The sequence below is a fragment of the Solea senegalensis genome, linkage group LG21 (assembly GCF_019176455.1).
Source record: "Solea senegalensis isolate Sse05_10M linkage group LG21, IFAPA_SoseM_1, whole genome shotgun sequence".
NCBI classification, from domain to species: Eukaryota; Metazoa; Chordata; class Actinopteri; order Pleuronectiformes; family Soleidae; genus Solea; species Solea senegalensis.
The window spans coordinates 8,431,511-8,454,110 of NC_058040.1; the positions used below are offsets into that span (position 1 = coordinate 8,431,511).

General features: G+C 41.6%; 1 protein-coding gene across 4 annotated transcripts in view; it reads right to left on the reverse strand.

Annotated features, from left to right (window-relative positions):
* Window positions 1–4,747: 4,747 nt before the first annotated feature.
* Window positions 4,748–22,600, reverse strand: part of znf462 (zinc finger protein 462) — a 44,031-nt gene continuing 26,178 nt past the window's right edge. For 2 of the 4 annotated variants that reach the window (XM_044053730.1, XM_044011734.1), the window contains 10 exons: window positions 22,260–22,394; window positions 19,657–20,069; window positions 18,271–18,389; window positions 16,734–16,931; window positions 13,834–14,077; window positions 13,585–13,724; window positions 12,533–12,756; window positions 9,786–10,128; window positions 8,876–9,029; window positions 4,748–8,528 (listed from right to left, as the gene is read on the reverse strand). In XM_044053730.1, the coding sequence (XP_043909665.1) occupies window positions 8,306–8,528; window positions 8,876–9,029; window positions 9,786–10,128; window positions 12,533–12,756; window positions 13,585–13,724; window positions 13,834–14,077; window positions 16,734–16,931; window positions 18,271–18,389; window positions 19,657–20,069; window positions 22,260–22,394 (2,193 nt within the window). In that variant the 3' untranslated portion in view covers window positions 4,748–8,305. The remainder of the gene's footprint in view (window positions 8,529–8,875; window positions 9,030–9,785; window positions 10,129–12,532; window positions 12,757–13,584; window positions 13,725–13,833; window positions 14,078–16,733; window positions 16,932–18,270; window positions 18,390–19,656; window positions 20,070–22,259; window positions 22,395–22,600) is intronic. The other 2 variants (XM_044011735.1, XM_044011736.1) reach the window with 2 other exon arrangements.

The window sequence follows — 22,600 nt, forward strand, 5'->3', positions numbered from 1 at the left end:
CTTTCCAGCTCCTCTGACACCCCAGCACCATATATACATAGATGGATGCATGTCATGAGCCTGTGTCAGACAGCTGACTGGGCAGACTGAAGTGGGGGGTTGTCTGGGATTAAAGGGGTTACTGTTCATCCGAGGAAGCCATAGATTTATCTCACTTTTAAATCTGATTAGGGCAAATTGTAATCCACTCCAATGTATGTTATTTATAACCACGGATTTGTAGTACATGTAGACTTAAAACAGATATTGGTCACTTTTGATTGAACATGTGCAGGAGTAAATATAGTTAAACAGAGACCAATGGCATTGTGTTTGAAGGTGTATGGTAACTCACTTTACTGATGGTCATTTCCTAAGGGTTATTTCTATATTAACATTCCAACCTATACCAATACTTTTATTTCAATCTATTCTGCTTTTGTGTCATACAAAATAGTACTAACTCCACTCAAATTACAAACCAACCTCCAAAAGTGTGGTCTTTGATTTGCTGCACTAGTGACTGCAAATAAAGATTCATATTGTTGGCATCATGCGGAGAGGATTACTGAGGTCTGGTGATGCCACACATCCAGATTTATCTTCAGACTTAACCACTTCTGACTCCTCTGACATCCCTTGAGAAATATATGGTTGTCTGGTTTAGGGTTAGGGTAAACAAAAGGCTTCTTACAGCCTTGTTCAAGTTGTATTACGCCCCCCAAACCTTTAAAGAGACAAAAATCAATATTATTGAATAACAATAACAGCTCATTTGTCTTGGGGTAATTTGTTTAAATCTTATCTTCTCATCTTCTACAATCTTTCATGGCTGGAAGTACGAGCTTATTAGGACAGACTCAAATTCCACAAAATAACATTTGTACAATTTAATTATAGGACTTATGTCCTATATAGTAGGATTTCCCCTATTCCTACAGAGAATCCCAGGTGTCAGCATAAATTGAAGAATGATCATGGGATGAGGATGTAATCCCATACTGGTCTTTTCATTGATTCTCAGGGGACGGGACAGTTGGTGAAGTCAAACAGCAGCTAAGGCCGATAACAGGTGGTGGGAGACATTGCTGGCAGCAGCAGCAGCAGCAGCAGCAGCAGTAACAACAGTGGAAGCCTTCCAGCAGACTAAGATTAAATCCAAACCAATATACCATGAAAGCAGAGCAGACTGCGGGGATTCAGTCGTAGACAGGTGCATACAAAGGTTGCCCAAGTGCTTTATGATATTCTCTGTCACGGGAGCAAGAGGCTGTACCCCCACATGACCTAATCTTTCTATAGAAGACTTCCTCATACTAATGCAGGCTTGCTGCCAATGGCATGTGACTGGCGGCCTTGCAGACTTTGTTTTTGCTTCCAGAGCTATCAATGGCCACCGCCTCAGTGACTATTGTATAGCGACTACTTCTTCTGTTGTCAAACAGTTTTTACTGCTTGCTGAGCGGCGCTTAGTGCACCCTTGTCTTTCCTAAACTTCCTCAAAAATGATTGGTTTTGCAACATTAGGACCAGGTTTTGGTCTCATACACTCTATTGGCTCTGACAAGGTCAGTGTTTATGGCAAAAAAAGGTAACAAATCCACAAAATTGCTCACCTCACACATTCTCTTGCTTGCTGCTACAGTGCAACACATGAGTGCCGAGCATGAGCTGCAGAGCCATGTCAAGGATCTGCCTGAGCGCTTATGTATTCCCTTTAAAAACACTGCTTTGATCGGTCTGAGATGTCGTAGGGTGAATTCATTCTTCGATGAAATATAACATCTGACTGTGCTCATGTGGCAGTCTTTACGGGCATACAAACTACTTTCTTATACAAATATATACATACATTTTTAATAAGTCGTTATTTTACGGAATTCCGCGTCACAAATAAACCACACCAACTGGATAGAACAGATAGTTCATGTTGAATAAATAAGTGTCCTCTGCACAGGCTTATCTGCTGATAGTGAAACGGTAAAAAACTGAAGGACTCGGTTCCAGGACATAACCCACTCCCACTCCACCCCCTTCCACAGATGCATGCTCTCAACTCTTACCGTCTCCTCTTCATCGATCTCGACTTTGAACGTCTGCTGTTGCAACGTTTTCAGAGTTATCAACATTTTGACGACCTGTGTTTGATTCCCGCGCCTGGTTTTAACGATAAGGGTGAAACTTGCAAGAGTCTTAGCTGTTTTTGTTGGCTCATTACAAACTGTCAGCCGCCATTTCTTCCTCCCTTCTCTTCTTCTATGTCAGTCAGTCAATCTACAGCGCCCCTGCTGGTTAAGTTTAGCATTACAGCGACGTTTGAATTCAGTTCATCCATCCATCTCAATTCAATTCACTAGGGAGAAATTATAGTATGTTCATGATGCAATTTAATAAAAATGCTCGACTTCTATCATTATTATTATTGTTATTATTATTATCTTTATTACTTACAGTGATGTATCATATTTTATTATGAGTTAATTATTATATTATCAGTTAATTTTTCATTCTGTTCTTTTCCAACTCCACTGTAGTTGGAATAAAATAATCATAAAATATAGCATGTGATGTTTTTACAGCCCCTCAGTCAGTCAGTGTGCCTCATGTAACATATTAACAGACACAGGATGTAACAGTGAACAATGGTGTTAATTTACTCCACTGGGATGGAGGTACAAATATAGCCTGATCTACACACTCTTCCTAACCCACTCAGGAACACACACACTACTCTGCCCTCAAGCAGACTCCAGTTCAGCTGAAGACGCGGCTGAGCAACAACTCATCCATGCAGGCAAGTAGCTTCAGTGTTGGCGTTAGTACAAACCCTTGAGTCTCACATCTTGATGCTGCCATGTCTGTTACTCACTGTCTTTCCTAGTCCTTCTGCCTCTCTTCATTACTCCTCCCAGTCTCTGTAGTACAATAAGAGCAGTGCACTTGTCTGCTGTGGCCTGAACACAATCTCACCACACACTCCTTATGTCGCTCTACTCAGCAGCAGCAGCAGCAGCAGCAGTGTCCTCCTTTCCCCCTATCCTCACTGTGGCTGTGCCTCTTGCTCCTGTCTCCAGGGGTCGTCAGTCTGCCATCGGCCCCCACTGAAGTGCTGAGCCTCAGAGATTTTGCAGACTGATCTCTAGTGACTTGGAGATATTTTTAAGTGGTGATGTTAGACATGTGGAATAAAAACTTAGCCCCTTCTCAAATTGGCAGGAGAAATGCAGAAGGCATCTGTGAAACTGGTACTTTCATCAAGAAGACAAGGTAGAAGACTAGTGCTGGTTGGTCTTATGATACAGCTGGAAAGGCAAGAGCTTCTGCATGTACAGTATAAAAGAGACACACAGAGATGTACACACTCATAACTGCCATTTGCAGGGGTTTGTGGTTCTGGTCAGCTGAACGTTTGCAGGGTGCAGATGGAAGGGTGTAACGTAGAGTTAAGCCACTGAGATGCCTTCTCAGCCCAGAGCTATTTCCTGTGGACAAGCTGCTCGCTTCTATTGGCTGTTCCAAGGTCTCTGGGGACGTGTTGCAAAGAAAACTGTCATTGGGAAATGGAAACGTTGCACAAAAGACAGAATTTATAACCATGAGTGACGGAATCAATGTTTCCACTGTACAAATCAACAGCAAATGTTTCTTATACCTTTTTCTGTATGAGAATCCTCAGCCATACACACAAACATGCACTGGTGCTGCAACACTAGTGATGCCTTAATGCAGAGGTGTCAAACTGACGGCCCCTGGGCCACATGAAGCCCCCCATTCAATTAAATGCAGCCCAACACTTAATATCATGTTATAATGAAAACATTATAAACCGCCAACTTTCTGCCAGCAAGGTAATAGAATATAGACAGAATATAATACATACATACTTTTAATATTACATTTATATAAGCTTGTTTAGTGTTTTCATTACAGGGGTCCATTTTATTATTTACTTAACTTTATATTTATTTCTGTCTGTTTCTGATACCAATAGATTTATTTTGTAAAATAATGTTTTTTATTATTATTATTGAAGTATATATGCTTCCATTTCAAAACAAGTGCTTTTACTTTGATATTATGTGAAGTATCATCATGAATATTTTCATGAATAATACAATGTTTTCCACACCTTTTATTGATTTAAAAACAACATTGCGACTCAATTCACAATATACATAGTGCTACATTGGTAGATAATAAAACATTTCTATTTTGGCTGTCATTTCTGTAACACCTGATGTTATTTTTAAATAGATAGACCACTGGTCTTCACTCTCACTGAGCAAAGCATCCAGAGCTTGTTGCTATAATCTGCTGAATCATGGATTATTTTTGCAGAAACTGACTGTGGTGAGAAACTAACAGGCTCCCTCCTCTGACTCAGACGTGTACTGCAGATATAAGTAAATCTTATGTAAATGGCTGGTTACAAAAAATACATGATTAAATAAAAATCTGCAGCCCATCTTTTTGCGTCTCACCTCAATCTCTGGTAATTAATACTTTCACATTTGCCTCATTCTCCTTTTGCTCTTCAGGAAACCTGCTTACAAGAGATTTTTTTTTTTTATGAACATCTGTGCCGATATGCATAATTAACTGATTTAGAGGGCTGTGGGAGCTAAATATTCCACAAGCTCAGAATATTAGCTATTTAGAAAATGTATTTATATTATAAAATATCATATTTCTGATCATAGCGACTCAGTCTCAGGGTAAATCGAGGAAAACATATCATATTACGTCTGATGAGAAAGGAGGAACACACTGACCATTATCTGATAACTTTATTATCAAGTTAAAAAAAGACAATGAATTACAATATTTACAGAATATCCAGAGATAAATGGAATAAAATTGTAAACAATCATTCTAGGCAACATCACAACCCACCATCAGGTAATCAGATTTGTATAGGAAGAAAGGCAAGAAGGAGAGATTCTAGTGTCAAACTATGGAGACAACAGTCCGAAAAGAGAAATGCTTCGGAAAAAAAACTAAACATATATACAAGTATCCAGTGTGTTCTCAACAGGGGTTTAACTTTGGGTAAACTCGGGGGGTCTTACAGTCTTCAGACTGCACACAGTGAGGGGATTCATAGTCATTCTCTATTAAAATGATCACAGAACAACAGACAATTTTGGGTTGACAGCTTCATTACCCAGATTGTACCATTTATATCATCTGGTTTACAACGGGCTTTCAAGATGCCTCACAAAGCTTATTACTACGACAATGGTTTAACTTCAAAAAAGCTACAAGCTGGTCCGGTAAAACAGAGAAAAGAAAAGGGCTTTGATATTGAGCACCAACTGGACTAAGACAGTCCCGCTGTTTGGGGTAAAAGAGACTGGAGTGTTAAGGTTCTGCATTAGACAAGAACATGCTAGATTTCATACGGATCTACAGGTCGACTGTCAACTCAGATAGTGGTCAAGCCCAGAAAACAAAAAACAAATAAAAACAAGCAGTTTAAGACAATGCTCCTAACGGAGCACATTTTTTTTCTCCTCTCCTTCTTTGCCATGTTTCTCTTTTAAAAATAAAAGCCCTGGCTATTACTCTTTACTCGGAAACTGCATCATTTTCCCTTCATGGGATTAAATATTGTACAACCACACTGCACCTCCTATCTTCTCTTTTCTATTACAGTACAAAAGAGTTGTTTTTTTTTCCACTGTAACCAGACTTTGTACAACAGTATAATATTGTTGGAATGGGGGATTTAAAAGTCCCTAAGGGTTAATTCATATCATCTTCAGATTTCTTTTTTTCTCTCTCATTTTTTTTTTTTAAAGTAATAACACCTAACGGAAAAAAAAGGTTAAATTATTGTTTCTGAAACACCACAATTCAAACACTTAATGAGTAGATTTGTTTTTCTATACATGGCTGCAGACATGTAGATTACCTGGGCTACACACATAGAATTCTACTCCTAAAATCCTATGGCCCAGACCCAGATTTTTTCCATTACCATTAAAGGTTCAATGCTTGGGAAAGACAATCACAGCAGGAAGTACAGCAGGCTTGGTAAATATTTTGGTACCAAGAACACAATTAGACGAACCGTGTTCCTCTATAAATTTCTATCAGTCCTTAAATTTCAGACTGTTCATCGTAGCTTGTTTTTAGTTTTTTTGGAATCGGATATAAATTTGACTTAATTGCTCTTCACTTCTAATAAGGCTTTAGGGCATTCAAGCAGCAAATTCCAGCAAATACAATCTCTGTCTATTGTCAATATCAACACTAAAAGACGACTACGCCTAAAAAGAAGCTCACTAACGCAGGCTATGACAGCTGTGCCAACACAGGGTGGAAATTTAAAGGGGTTCACGTTGGGGGGGGCGGGGCGGGGCGGGGGGATTTGACACAAGTTTGAAAATCCAAATATGGACCATGTGATAGAACCTGAACGAGACAGTCACGCAAACACAGCAGAGCCGTTTCACCATCTTTACGGACCTCTCCGCTCTGCTCAGGGTTGACACGGAGCCATATTTGACTGTTACCATGAAGTCAGAGGTAATTGATCTGACCTTAATTAAAACAATGACTCCCAAATTTGCCACTAAGGCACACATTAGGAGAAGTGAAAACAGCTGCTGTTGAGGCCATGCATTCCCGTGGGAAACCTGGCGTAGGGGGTGTTTCTTTTTCTCCGAGTTGCTTCTAACGGTTTTCTGTGAGTAATTAAAACCATAATGTGGCCGTTAGAGGGACTGCATTTTAAGGCACTTGCACGCTGGCTTCAGCACTCACACATGGCGGATTGACACGGTGTTCAAAGTGCAGTCAGTAAAAATCCAGTAAACCAGATCACACCCACTGACTCGGACCGCACGGGTCACCGTCTGTTATTAGAAGTTCATGTGGACAGAGCTGGATTCTGACGCGTCTAATCACGTACAGTATTTTTGGACTGAAAAGCCGAGTGTATCAAGTGGTCGTAGCGCCGATACTTTTGAGAAAAACCTGTGTTTGTGTTGCAGGATACCACTCGATTCTTTCCATGTTATGTGTTTGTTCTAATTGTACTTGTGCGAGGGTCCACATCAGTCTGACTCGTACATTTTGGGGGCTGTGCGCTAACGTAGACCTCAGCAGACTTAAAGGAACACTTCACCGATTTGCATTTAGCTTTGTATTATGAGAATAGGTTTAGTATTTTTGAAAAATTGTGCTTCCCAACCTCAGTTTCCCCTGAGTTGAGAAATATCTTCATTCTTTTCTTTGTTACGTGCCCACCAGTGACACGTTCTGTTAGCATAACTGTTAGCAAAGACGGCGGACACTGTTTACATTCTGGGAATGAGGTCCCGTCTAAAAAGTGCGGAATTAGCATTGTAGTTTCAAGCCTCGGACCAAGTGTCACTGGTGGGCACGTAACAAAGAAAAGAATGATATATGATATTGCTCGACTCAGGGGGAAGCACAATTTCTCAAGTTTTCCTTTAATGCATGTGGTCACTAAGAATTTGACTTTCATACGGGTCACAACAGACTTCACCACAAACGACATGTTACTGGGGGAAAGGACGCTTTAAGTATCACCGTTGTTTCCACGGTTTGTTTATCAGTGAAATTATTAGGCAATTAAAAAAAAAATCAAAATATGGAGGGCGCCACAGGCTGAAGGCTTATACGTAGTATAATATTAATAAGGGGCCTAAAGTATAGCAATTTGCTACAAACATTCGGGGGGAACTGTCAGTATTTCTACGAATGATTTTTGCTAATCTAAATAAGGTGCGACTCTTCCTAAAGGAATACTTCTACACAGTTAACACACGGCTAAGATGTCAAAACGTCTCCGATTTCAACAAGAAACAATAAAAGACAGCGGGCCATGCTTGTAAATGCTTTCATATCGTGTTTGTTTCCTCTGCGGTAATTTACAGTAACCCTGTTTTTTTGGACGAGCAGGGGGGAGGTGTAAAAGGTGCTTTCCATAATAAAATGCTTCAATTTAGTTTGGGACAAAATCCGTTTATAAATAGCTTAAGATTTCATCTAGGTGGGATCTTTCACGGTAGATTTGACCACAATGTCAGATATAAAGAGTTCTGTTCACTATTGGTTACCAATATATTAAGATCTGTCCTATGGGACCGCTCATTTAAAGAGCTCAGCCATTTTATGCAGCACAACCTAATACTTACATATGAAACATCTAAAATCTAATAATGTTCCAAATAAAAAGTCACCTTTTTTTTTTCTTTTTTTTTCCATTTCCTTCGCATTTTCCTTCCATCTCAAACAGCCAGCTCAGTGCTTAATTCATTTGTCGAGAACAGCGTCCCAAGAGGCCACAATCTGTTCAACCAAACTGTTGATCCTTTTTGGTGTCAAGCATATCTTTGTCCTCCACGTGCTGGTTTGGACCTCCTGGTGTCAGATCAGCAGCAGGGTCGCCCTCCTCTTGGCTGTTGCCGGACAGATCCAGTCCAGTGTCCGTCAAGACAGAGGAGCCAGTGGAAGATGAAGCTGAAGCGTCCATTGCTGAAGTGGAGCTGGTGTCCATCCGACCGCTGTTAACCGTCCTGAAAACACAGGCAGAGGGGGCAGAACTGTAAATACACACGGCAGTACAGTACATGCAGCCTGTCTAAGACAGCAAAGGAAGTCAAATATGCACTGTGTTGTATTTACAGTTCAATACTCAGTTTCATCCTTGTTCCAGTTATTCGTTTGCAGAATTTATATAAGAATGTATGCAGAAATGACCCGATGATGGTGCTGGATGAAAAGTCAGGGGATCAAAGTTATTATATTTCATCCTCAGGGGGAACAAGACAGGCCTGTGCCAAATTTAATCCAACAAACACCTTACACCCAAAGAGAGAGAGTGAGAGCAGAGATAAGACAAGAAAAGGGAAAGAATACTAACATGCCATGTCGAAGAACATGCCGTTCCCACTCGAGGCTGTTGGTGAAGCAGCGGCCGCAGAACTCGCAGGGAAGACGCTTCTCTGCACCGCTTGGCCCTGAACTGCCAGTGCTGCTGCTGGTGGGAGATGCAAGGACCTCTGGGAAACAGAGGTCTAATCAATGGTTAGTCTAGAAGCCCGAGACGCTTATGTACATTTCTAAACTATTAAAACAATATTTAATTCAAGGGCCGTTCACACGCAGCATCAATAAATGAGTGGAAGAAGTGACGAGTGAGTGTTTTTTAAACCAAGGCTCTGTCGCGTCTGTCGTTACCAAGCGACCAAAACCTGGGAGCTGACGAGATGAATGAATTTAGCTAAGAAAAAAAGATCCATACTTTGCTGCGTCATGTGTGTGACAAAAAGACGCACATACAGCCCATGTGACTTTTTCCTGTTACTTGTCTCCAACAGCCTTTTCTTGTATTTCAGAATAATTACATGATGAGTAAATTCAATTATTAAATGCTTAATATAATAATGTGAATGTTGGTTCTTTGTAGATTAGTATTTTGTTTAAGGGGCTCACAGATTATAGGCTAAAATAATCTCAATTCACAATAACAACATGATTGTCTATTTTGAGAGATGAAAACCTGAGCAAATAGTCATTTAGCTTAAAAAACAAAAAAGACACGGTCGAGGTTTTTCCGCACAGATACACATTTACAGTTTTAATCCCAGTAATATTTCTTTCTTTATTTTTTTTCTGTATAAATCAAACTGATGTCAACACGTTTACATTCTCCTGTGGCAGCATTTCAAGTTTAGTTTACACATCCCACTTTCATATGACTTTATGAGAGGATAATAAATAAAAGGTACAAAATAGAACAGTATTTCATGATCCTGATCATTTGTATTTACCTTGTTGGCCAGCCCTCTCTTCATCCATCTCCTTAACCTCCTCCACCTCTTCCTCTGCTTCTTCTTCATCCTCCTCCTCCTCTTTGATGTTGTCCTCTCTCTCTTCATAATCCATATCTCGCCGGTCATCCACTGTGTTTTCCAACATCTCCATTCCCTCGTAGTCGTCGTCTTCATCAATGTCCTCCTCCTCCTCCTCCTCCTCGTCTGCGGCATCTTTTTCATCGACCATCATCTGCATCATCTCCCTCTCCTCTTCCTCCTCTGCGCTGCTCCCTCGTTCCTTAATCATTTCCAGCTGGTCCAGGTTGACCCGGCCCATCAGCTCAAAGTTACGTAGAACCTGTTCACAAACAGGAGGTAAAGTATGAGTTGAACATATAGCGATGGGATTTTGACACAGACACAAGGACACAACACAACTGATTCCTCTTATTGTTATTTTTACTGTTCTATTTTCTTTAGTGTAAGTGTTCTGCAAGGCACTATAGAGATGTGATGTGTTATTATTGAGTGTCTCGTTATATAGACAATTATGACAAGACATTGGAACAAATAATGAATCTTGTGTTAGTCCTATTTTTGAAAGACGACTTAAAACTTGTCTTTTTACTTCAACACGCTGCTTTTTATTCCACCCTGTGTTGTGTTTCATTTGCATTTTTTGTTTATTTCAAAGTTAAAACACGGCTTTTTGACTTCAGATTTTTCATTCCATCCTGTGTTGTGTTTGATTGTTGCATTTGCTTTTTAAATTTGTATTTTACGTTTATTGTGAAACCCTTGGAGCTGCAATCCTTGTATGAAAGGCGCCATACAAATAAAGTGTATTATCATTTCTATCACTATTAGTCCGACTACCTTTTAAAATGCATGTGAACACGTGAATCCGACTGCAATTGTGCTAAGCTGAATTTCTCAGATAAGGACGATGGAGAGTGGAGAGAAGTTGCAACTGCAGGTCTACGTTCAGTCGCACCAGACTTCAAACTGAAACACACTGGAATCATGGAGGAAGCTGTACGTGGTTAAACGAGACAACAGCAGTGAAAAAACGGCAACATCTCGGACGGGAAACAAGGAGACAGACAGATGGATGGCAGGAAGGCTCGGAACTAGGAACCGCCTTATACCAACAAGGTGAAAGGTCCTTTAGTGCAGCACTGTGGACACACTTCATTCAATGAATTGACTGGTGCTTGTATACCGGGACAAGGACAATGGTCCAACTGAACGCTATAGAGTGCTTGGAAACGTTCAAACCGACTCCGAGTTACACTCTTCTCCCTAACTCCCTAAAGAACCAGAACCATGGTCCTGTGCTCCACATCTCAGCACGTGGCCCTCTGGCCCTCCTGCAGGGAAAGCCTTTGAAACGACAGATACCCTCACGACCAGGTAGAAGAGTGTTTCCGTGGATCACAGCATCCCAATGGCCAGAAAAGAAGAGGAATTCACTGCCTGCTGCGGAGTTAAGAGTCCAAACTCTGTGGGCAAGAGCGCTGCAGAGTGATTGCTGTGTGTGTGTAGAGGATGATGAATGATTCAGAGCTTATAAATTATGGCTTGCCATCTTGAAGGTAGCGGTCACACTCAAGGCCGATTAGAAATATCTACAGGCTGTTGTCTACGATTTTGTGACCTTCATCCACGGAACATGTCCGCACTTCTTCACAAAACGGTAACATCGTTTGTCTCAAGTCTGTGCTGACCGCAGAGTGCGCCGCTCAACATTAGAAAAAGCTTCTCTTTTTGAGATTACACATTTGGGGATATTGAGCCACCTACTCATCTCACTATTTCCTTTGTATTCGCAACATTTCCCTCACGTGTGTTTTTTTTCCTTGCATATCCAGGTGCAGGTCAGAGGTCAAGGTTGGATTTATTAGCTCGTGTCTTAAAGACGGAAAAAAAAATTTAATAAAAAGACAAGCGGGAACAGAGGCGCTTGTGGGTCAAATTAAATCCATCATGAACTTAATGTGATTGGAATCCTCTAATGAGTTCTCATCCAATAAAGTTTTATTACACGTGCTTAAAAAAAATACCACATGTACATGTAAGCGTTTGCCGTGATGGAATCATTAACAGCGTTTTTTTTTTACCCTGCCTAATTTCAAGGTGGACTGATTTGGATTTTAATGAGAATCCGCTGCAGGAAGTGTTCACTTCACTGGCCGATGCTTATTATTTACATTTAACTAATGTTAACGGTTATGCGCCTCTTAGGACCCTTTAAATAGTCTACGCGGATAATTATATTTAATTTTTGTAGCGGGATCAGTTTCACACATGTGAGTATGAACGAAAGACAACTGCCGGCACTTAGCGAGTGAAATAACCAAGCTATTGTGCGGTTGCGGCACAAACGTAACACAAAGAATTGATCTTATTGGAGATTGCTCTGTTGTACTTTCCCTCTGTCTGTGTTTCCCTTTTCTTACCCACTGGAAGGAATCATTTCAGACGTGATTTTCACGTTTTGTAGCTGCTGCATTCATATACGTCATCAGAAAAGAATCAGAAAAGTAAATGTTAAAATGTAAAACGTTACAATACAATATAGACAATTGACTGTAGTTTTTAAAATACAAGAGTGTGTGAACTTGTGCTGAAACGTTCGCCGCTGCGATGGCCCTATTCTCCCCATTTCTGCCGGGGAAACCATTTGCCCATGAGGTTTATCAAAACTAGTCATGGAAAAAAAAAACTTCAAGTGCATCATTCACGTCTGGAATCCAGCTGACCTTGTGCTCAAGGCGGAGATGCTCCTCCAGCTGACTCCGTCGACTGCTGTCGTAGTAGCAGAGCTGGCACTGGTAAGGCTTGATCTCGGCGTGCTTCTGCAGGTGCAGCTGCAGGGCCTGGTCACTGGAGCACGTGAAGGTGCATTTGTGGCAGCGAAACACCAGGCCCTGAAGGTGGCGCGACAGCTTAGAGCGGCTGACCTCCAGCGGAGCCACTCGCTCCTCTGATGGAGGAAGAAGAGAGGGGGGGAGAGAGAGAGAGAGAGAGAGAGAGAGAGAGAGAGAGAGAGAGAGAGAGAGAGAGAGAGATGCTGATTATAAGGATGGAGGAAGGTATCAAATGACATTTGCCTCTCTCTCTCTCACACACACACACAGACTACAAAAAGTCATCTCAGTGGCTGATGCCTTTTGCCAATTTTGTCATTTTCTCAACACAAACACCTCATAACAACTTATGACAAATTAAAAATGGAATGACATAAGAGTAAACTTTTTCCCATATACAGTAAACTACTCTTCTCCATTTGTGTATATAACCATTTGTCACTTGTGTTATTATTATATTCCTATTTTCTTTTATAATTCAATATGAGACGCTCATTGCTGTTGTTTGATGGATGAGGGCCTAAAGCAGTCAACCAGACGTCATCATTTAAAACAAAACAATGATTACCTGCTTTTCCCTTAAGGTTTGCAGAAAAGGAATGTTTCAGTGTCTGAATTATAGTAACAGAGAATGTAGTCAAGTGAAAAAAATGTGGTTTACGGTATGAATATATATATATATATATATATATACATATGTGTATATATATACATTTATATATGTATATATACATATATATGTATAGATATATACATATATATATACATATATATATATATATATATATATATATATATATATATATATATATATATATATATATATATATATATAAAAAAAGTAAAAGTTAAGTTGCTTATGAGAAAGTATGTAGAAATGTGAGAAATGTGGGTGTTTTGCCACAGTGAGGACACCAGAAAGAGCAGAGAAGTCTGCCACGTACCTTTGTGCAGGACAATGTGGTCGATCATATTGCTCTTGTGTTTGGTGTGGTAGAGGCAGAGAGGGCAGCGCAGGTCTTTGGGCAGCTCCTCCTGAACACCGTTGCTGTGTCCAGCCTCCACGTGTATGGTGAAGTTGTTCCTGAGACAGACGCACGGACAGAACACGCTCCAGCATCACTTTTTTTTCAGAGAGAGCACAAAAACTGGGATGTTTCCGGACACTCGGTGTGGGTGTGCGTTTCTCTTACTTGTAGCAGGTGAAAAAGGAGCAGTCCTTGCACTTGAAGAGTTTCTTGCCACCGTGGCGGTCCCTGTAGTGGCGGCGAAGGCTCTGCATGTAGCCAGAGCTAAACTCACAGAACTCGCACGTGAGGATGCCGTCTGGACGATTGTCAGCCACCGGTGTTGAGATAGAGGACATTTGACTGCGGGAGGCCAGCTGGTAGTGACTAAGCTGCTGACGAACATCAGGCGGCTCCAGGTATGATGGATCTGAGGGAGGGACAGTGGTGTGGGTACATGTGGACACTGTGAACAAGAATTACAGAACATTTGAGCAGCAGCTGCTGTATAGTGTATCTGTACAGTGCACCCTCTCCACTACAATGATCATTTTCAACTACGGAACATCATTTAAGATTAAATGGCCTTATAACACCTTCCAATTGCTTATTTTTCGCATCGCAGATGACTACATTTGAATTTACATATCTGACACAAACAAGCAACTCCACACATTTAAGAAGCTTTAAGGACTTTGTTGTGAATTTGTTAGGTTTTGTGTTTGCAGTGCGACAAAAGGACATCTCCCCCCAATCAACCTTTCCATGGTCCCATTTTAAATGTAATGGAAAGAAGAAAATGCGATGATTAGAGAATGAAAAGAGGTTTGTTGTTTGACAGAGCAGGAGAAGTCTTCCTTCTCCTTAAGTGCCCTGCATATTTAGCATCAGGTGACTACGATGGCATTCTGAGACCAGAAAGATGATGTTCTTCTTCAGTGACGCATTAAACTCTAGCTAGAGGGAGGCTTCTGTAAAGCGAGTTCCTTTGCCTAGAGTACAAAATGTATTTTACTCAGGTGCTAGTTTTTCACCAATCTAAGACTCATTTTATTCTGACACAGCAGGATGTGAGTATATATTACCATTTTATTTCATGCTTTTTATTTCCCTCTCCAGATAGCCGCATATCAGCTGTGTATTTTCTTTTAATTAGAAGGGTTTGGTTATTTCCTCAAACAGAAAATAGTTCATATACTTTTATACTTCATTTATACTTCATACTTCATAGTTTTACTTCATTTGCTCATTGGTTAGCGCTTAATCCTCCACATCACACCACGGGGAAATGAGGGCTACACCCTGGACAGGGCCACATAGAGACAAAACAACCATCCACTCACATCCACAGGCAATTTAGAGTGTCCCAATTATCCTCTGCATGTTTTTGGACTGTGCGACTAAACTGGAAAACCTGGAGAAAACCCACACACACACACACGGGGAGAACATGCAAACTCCATGCAGAAAGGCCCTTGTTCCGACCGGGTGATGAACCACTACACGAACAGTGTGGCCCCTATAGTTTTAATATGTCATAAAGAGATGGATCTGTCCATCTCTGTTGAATTGCATTACACTCCCTATACTATACCTTTTCCTTTCCTCGCACCCTCACTCATGAGCCCAGCTCATCATCTCATCATTTAATAAAGAATATCTGTTCATGTCGAGAACATTTCACTCAGCCGTGTAAAGAAACATGGAGAGGGATACCCCCCAGGTCTGTCTGTCTCTTTAACTTTTACTTAATGAAACGTCTAAGATTCAATTCCTCACTTTCGCCGTACAGCCGCAAGAATCCAACAATGACACAGTTAACTCCTGCTTTTACTGTGGAGACGTATGGAAATGAGGTGTCAGAAGGAGGGTGAATTTTTAAGCTCGGCAGTGATGTGTCTTCCTAAGTGGATTAATGGCTAAAATGGTCTTTTTCCATTATACAAATGAGTGAGGAGCTGGAGAAGACAGACGAGGAGGAGGAGGAGGAGGTTTAATCCTCAAAGTTTTGGACCACTGCAAGTGAAAACGTTGAAACAAACTGCAGCTGTCAATATGTGACCACATCTGCTAATTAGAGGTGACCACATATGAATCCCCCTTTAAACAAATTAAAAAGGCAGAAAACGATTATTCCACGGCAAAGATCAGACTTTCAGCTGAAGGTAGCCGCTTTGGCACGGCAGTGAAATGTTCAATACGTCAGCTCTGCACCCTCTCAATGCTTCATTTGTCTCGGCGGGGCACAGCTGACAGTGGCGGTTGGTGCGCCGAGGAATGCCGCCCTGCTCCAGCTCCAGGGAAGATTCCACAGCACCAGCGGCAAGGTAACAGCTGCTGCCAAGAACAATCTGCAAGCTACAGCAGTGGCTGCACAAGACACTGGAACACCTACAACATCATGGCATCACGTCACAGTGAAGGTGCTTCGCGAACGGAACATGTGCAGCGATTTAAAGGTCGTATTCATCATTAAAAGAAACACGAAACTCGCCAAAACGTGAATGAATCATTTACTGACTTATAAGGAGTCAGTAAATCCCATTTGTGTTGAGTTAACATGAGCAAAAATTACATTATTAGAATATTACAAATATTGCATCTCTCAAATGGGAGGTTCTGATCTATTTTTAGTTTTAGCAAACTATTGGAACACGTTAAGAACGAACAATTTACACCCGTATCCAGAAGAGAGTCACAGATAATGTGAATAGTTTCTGTCAGTTTCTGTCATTTTAAGTTTTCTCTTTGTCTTGCTTTGATTTGTGGATAATCGCGCCTTTGGGATGCAAATAGAGATTTATGGATTTTATTTATGATGATGGACCTCGGAGATAATGATATCTTCAAAGAGTGTAAATTACAGTCATTCACACAGGACTGTGTGTATCTTGCCTCCGTGTTGTGGCTCCGAGGTGGAATTCGATGCAAAGTGTGACACTCCAGGCATTAAAGTAAATTAAAGACACTTTCTCTTTCAGATGATTCTGCTTCAGTGCATGGCTGAGCTCTCCCTCATGGCTGCCCTGACAAGCATTTCATATGACATGTTATCCACTGAAATGATATTACATGTGATCTCGTACCATCTGAAGCAAGAGGAGCCTGCTCTGTGTTAGTGGCCAGCCGGGAGGGCCTGAGGGTGGCATGAGCAGCCTGGGTAGCAGCCCGCAGTTTGTGGAGGGTCAGCGCCTCACCATGGTCTCTCAGAGAATGCTCCTTCAGCTGGCTGATGGTCATGGAGGAGAAGGAGCACGACAGGCATTTGTACATGTGCTGCTCACCTGGAGGACGAACAAGAGTCAGAGTCGGGAGAGTCAGGAACATTACCAGCAGTGCAGAGTGTTAATCATTGAAGACAATACACGGTAATGATGAACTCCTGCTCAATCACAAACAAAGCAAATCCCCTGTGAGGCAACCGCTAACAAGAATATTACCTCCCATTCACGTGGCACTCCCTCTGGATTTATTTATTTATTTATTTATTTATTTGTTTATTTAAAGCTCATCAATTAAAATTCCAGGAGAGAATTTGAAAAATCTGAAAATATTCAGTCAGGTTCACAATTTCATGCGATTACCTGGATCTCACCAATGTTATTACCACGATATCGTCTCTTCATTACAACACTATTACCATTTCTATCACCAAGCTAGAAAAATTGAATTAGATACAATATTCACCTTAATATTACTAAATAATTACCACAGAACATTGTTACCGTACTGTAATGTAATGTAATGCACGTGTACGCTCTCAAAGGAAGCCGTTGACCTCACAAAATGACTCCGGCTGAACTGCGCGCGGTGCAGCTCGGTGAGGACAAGCGACAGACGTCATTCACCGATTTAAACTGCGTCTGTCAACAACTTCTTTCAAGCGGCGTCCTGCTGCGAGACGCCATTACAAGCACGTTGGACATGTGTGTAACATATTCTGCTCAGACGTGGTTTAATAATAAACACCTTCCTGCTTCGAGGAACAACATACTGTATTGTTAGGGCAGCTGTTGGGCGTGGATGTGTCAATCCAAATCTTGTTTTTTTTTCTTCTTGTTTTGCTCGCCGGAGTAAAAGCAGCTCCACTTTTATAAAAAAAAAAAAGGTAACCACAACTCAAAATTGCTTTGTGTCAATTTTCCACAGCAGTTGTTAACTCCGAATGCTGCTTCTTGTTCCAATCAGGCAGCGGGGGAGTGCTTTCAAAGTTTTCCCAGTTGTACGATTGTTTCTTTTGCTCGTGCATTGATTGCTCAGGTGAAGCATATTCGTTGGGTTTTGCATTTTGTTGAATGTCTTTGGATCAATGCTGACAAAGACAAAGAGGATCACAGATGCAGAACTGCATGAACCTGAGTGCCTTTATCTTTGAAGTGTACTACAAATTGCCAAATACGCAACATTAAAAACAACTGTGGTAAAACATTGACGTAGATTTAATTCTGTGTGTGTGTAAAGCACTTCACACACACACACACACACACACAGAATTAAACAGAGGAAACAGTGGAACAGTGTGGAAGACGATAAACAGGAGGCTTCTATTCTTCCCTAGGAGTACCTTGTTAGTCATGCACACAGCTGTAACATGTGATTGTGTGTGTGTGTGTGTGTGTCTACCTGTGTGTGCCTTATGCAGGTGGCTCTTCAAGCGACTGGCGTAGGCAGATTTAAAAGGACAGAACTTGCACCTGAAGGGCTTGTGATGCCCGTGATGAGACTGAACGTGTCTGTCCAGACTGGCAAAAAAAAAAAAAAGCACAGGGGAGGATATTATATAAAAGGATGAAAACCAAAAATAAATAAATACAATTCACGGAATGAGGACAAAGAGATGGCAGATAAATAGAGAAAGTGATAAGAGTAGTGCACAGGAAGGAAGGAGGGAGCACTACAGCATCCACTTTGATGATTTCCACAGCAGGGTTTTACAGCACTCGACTCTGTTTAGCTCACAAACAACAGCTGCAGATTTCCAATGACTACAAAACAAGGAGCCATGGAGTGAACTCATCTACCCATAATCCCCCGGGGAGGGGTTGAGAGTGTGAGTGCCAGCAGGGACAGTGGCTGTGTTTTTAACTCTTGTCTCCTAGGTGGCATGGGAATGCTGCCTCTTTCTGGGTCAGGGCTCATTTAGTACAGAGGGATTACACCTGGGAGGTGACGGGGACCCTCGTGCTCTCCTTTTCCTCTCTGAATCTATGCTGCGGATAAAACAAATTGCCCACTGTCTACCTTCTTTGTCTCACTCTCCTCAGAGGCAGGAAATTGGGGGAGAGATTGAAGAAGTGGTGACAAGGATGAAGAAAGCAAGGTGTAAAACAAAACCGTGCTCTGCACCAACTGAATGTTAAGTTGTTAAGAATATTTAGTCGGTTTGCAGAGATGTTGGCCAAAGACATAACAGACTACTGTAAGGATAAACAATTGAAGTTGAAATGACACACAAGTGACACACAACTTTGTTTGGTTGCGTTATAAAAAGGTGCGGCAGTTGGTTGTGTGTTGCATTTCGGAGACGGTGGCTTCTCCATTAGTCCTCGCTGCAGTATTTAAGTGGTTTGCTAATCACCTTTAACCACAAATCAACCAGGTCTTCAATGCAATTCTGTCAGAACACATGAATATTCATTAGTGCACCAACTGAGCACGGCATTAATATTGTTCTGCATAATTCCTACTCCTTCAGTCAATCATTTTCACCAAATAAAGTTTACTACTTTATCTTCCATCGCTCTGTTTCATATTTTCATAAAATGCCCTTAAAGGAATCGAGCGTTGTGAATGCGTTCCTTTTACAGATACAATGATACTTTCATTAGAGAGCTATGTTCAGTTTATGAACACTGTCTCTGTCCCTTCTAACTCTGGTGAATATGAGTTTACTTTGGGCAAAGTTGCCTAACAGGCTCTAATGTGCTGCTTATAATGTACCACATGAAAAAAAAGGCTCTACTGTGGAAACAGTTGAAGAAGATAGACCGTGTTGCCCCCCCCACTTACTTGTGCCTGAAAGGTGAGACGAACTGACAGTACTGGCAGTTGTATTTGTCCTCTCTGCTGAACAGAGCCATGGCTGAATGGCTCCTCTCATGGGACCTCAGTCCCTGCATGGACATGAAGACTCGGTCACACTGGGCACACGGGTGACCCCCCGCTGCTAAGCACTGCGTCGGTGGTCCCTCCGATACGGCGGCCTCAAGGGCCACGGCGCTTCCGTCGACGGCGTCCGACTCCGGTTCAACCATGTCCGTGGCAACAGCGGCACCACCGGACACCGCGGCAACCACGTGTGGCCCTATCGCGGCGGCCTCGGGCCTCTCGAGGTCATCAGCTTCGGCTGCCTCGTCGCCCTCTAGGTCGCCATTAGTCAGGCTCTCTGAGGGCATGGTGAGGGGGACCTCGTTGACCTCCTGCTGCAATAGAAGAGATATTCCGGTATTCTGTAGTATGGCTTTGCCTGGTGATTTGTTAGCTGCCAGTATTTGAACTACAGTAAGTGGCACAGTGACTACAGCTGCTGGAATATTACTTGAGCCACAGAAACAGAACTTTCCCTGAACAATCTTTTTCTCTTCGTCCTTTTCTGTAAACACAACATCGTGATAGGACATGGCCCCGTACATGGCGCCATAACACTGCCACAGAAATACTCCAGAAACAAAGAGAAGCACTGTGTACAAAGTAAAAAGTCAAGAAGAACGATGATGATGAAGAGGAGAGCAGCAAATACAAAAGAGCAAGAGAAAGGTTGGGCTATGACATTATCTTTTTCCCCAAATCTGCATATTGGTTATACAGAAATACAAGGGTGGTGTCCCAAAATGCCAGTTCCATGTGGATAAAAACCAAAAATTCTCCTTTAGAGTCTAAGTCCTTTTACTTTAAAAGCATCAGTAAGCTGTCTGATATTTCCGCCTGTGCTGCATTTGTACAATGAATCATCTTCAGTTAAATTGTTGTTACGAGAAACAGCAAATGCTCTGAGCCACAGTGTGCAGTGCAAGGATTTTCATCAATGAATTAATACAGTAATAAAAAAAGGTGACAAACACAACTGACTCAAAAGTAAAAGTAAACGTAAGCTTAGCAAACAGTTAACTAGACACATTACTCAGTATTTGATTGTAAACAGTGGTTCAGGAAGATATAAGCCAATCAAAAGAATAATGATAAATTGTGGAACATAACCACAAGCATTCTTCTGAGATACTAATGCACTTTGTTTGGCTACAGAGCTAACACACAATACCTTACACACTTGACTATCTACTCACAATAAGACAGAGCTGACTGCAAAACAATACGTCCCCATCATGTTTTGCATCCGCCAGCTGCTGCAGACTGGCTTCTGCAGTTGACTCAAGCCACAATCACCTTGACTTTTTTTATTGCCCCAAGGAAGCTCATTCTTTTTCTGCAGAAGGACCTGACCCTGCACTTCATGCAGCCATAAATAAGATGTAACATCCACAGGCCCAACCTTGCCATGCAGTCTGCCACAACTGTGCCGTCACCCTGTTTTTCATCCAAATCTATCAAAACACAACAACACACACGCAGCTCAAGAATTTAAATTCTACTTAAGTCTATTAAAAGCAACATTTATGTGTACCCTCATCCTGTGTATACAACTCATTTGGTGGAAATAAACATACATTACCAGTAACCCAAAAACAAACCGGATAAAACCGGGTTACTACCACCAGCTTCACAGAATACCATTTTATTCCTAAAACCTGAAAGATGCAACAGAACTCCCTTTTTATTGGCAGATCTGTTGCCCCACTAATTTAAGAGAAAGTCTCCATTCTCAGCGGCTCCAAACAAGCTCATCTTTAACACATACAAGCCAGAGTGAGCGACTGATGACAGAAGCAGGCCTCCGTTTGAGGCGTTGGATCTGTTGGCCTATTCCCTTCACTGGCAGCCTCAGTGGAATACTAATGTTTGAATGGTTACCCGCCACTGCCCTTTAAGTTATGGCTCACCAACCTCTCTGATACTCCACTGCTATGGGACAGCCTTGTTTGTTTTCTCTGACACCAGTCTAACACAGAAGCCTCCATCATTGTTAACCAAAATGGGAAACAGAGACGTAAGGTCACCCCAGAGCCGGACGTTTGATAGTGAGACGTGACATGTGAGCAAAGAAAATGTCCACCTTTCAAGTTGTTGGTGCGTGAAAAAGATGAGTAAATAATACATAACGTACATGTGTTTGATTTCAGAATCAGCTGTGACACGATTTAATAATGAAGTGGTTCAACATTTCAGGGAACAGGCTTGTCTGCACACTAAATATGAAGCTACAGCCTGGAAACTGGGGGAATTGCTAGATGCTAGGCGAAAAGGCAGGTACACCCTGTATGTGGACATGCGGAATTGACATTAATCTTCTTATCTAACTCTCAGCATTTGATTTGGTTTCCCAAATTGTGTGCTATTATTCTTACAATTATTGCTTCAAAGCAAATAAACATACAGGAAATAATGATCTCCAATAGAGTTCATTTATCATTTTTAACTTGCGGACACAACATTTTCCGGACTCTATGAACCGGTTCCACAACAACAACATCATGAATAATTCCAGCTCTATTTACCTTGACGTGACCCTCTTTGACCTCTCCGTACTGCACGTGCTTCCTCAGGTGATTGCAGATGGCTCGCAGGGTGGAGTGCACTTCAACGCAGAAGTTACACCTAAATCCTATGGGAGCTTTATTTACAGGGTTTTCCTGTTGAGAAAAGAAGTATGAAACGAAGCAGTTTAAATTAGAACAAAAGGCTCACATTTTGCTTTTTAATTGCATTTGAAGGAGAGTAGGGAAGACGTTTATCACACAGAGGCCATCGGTTAACCTCTCATAAGCCAATAACAGTGTCATTTATTAGGAATCTGCCACAGTCTCTGTGAGATTTACCCCATCAACCTTATATTAAA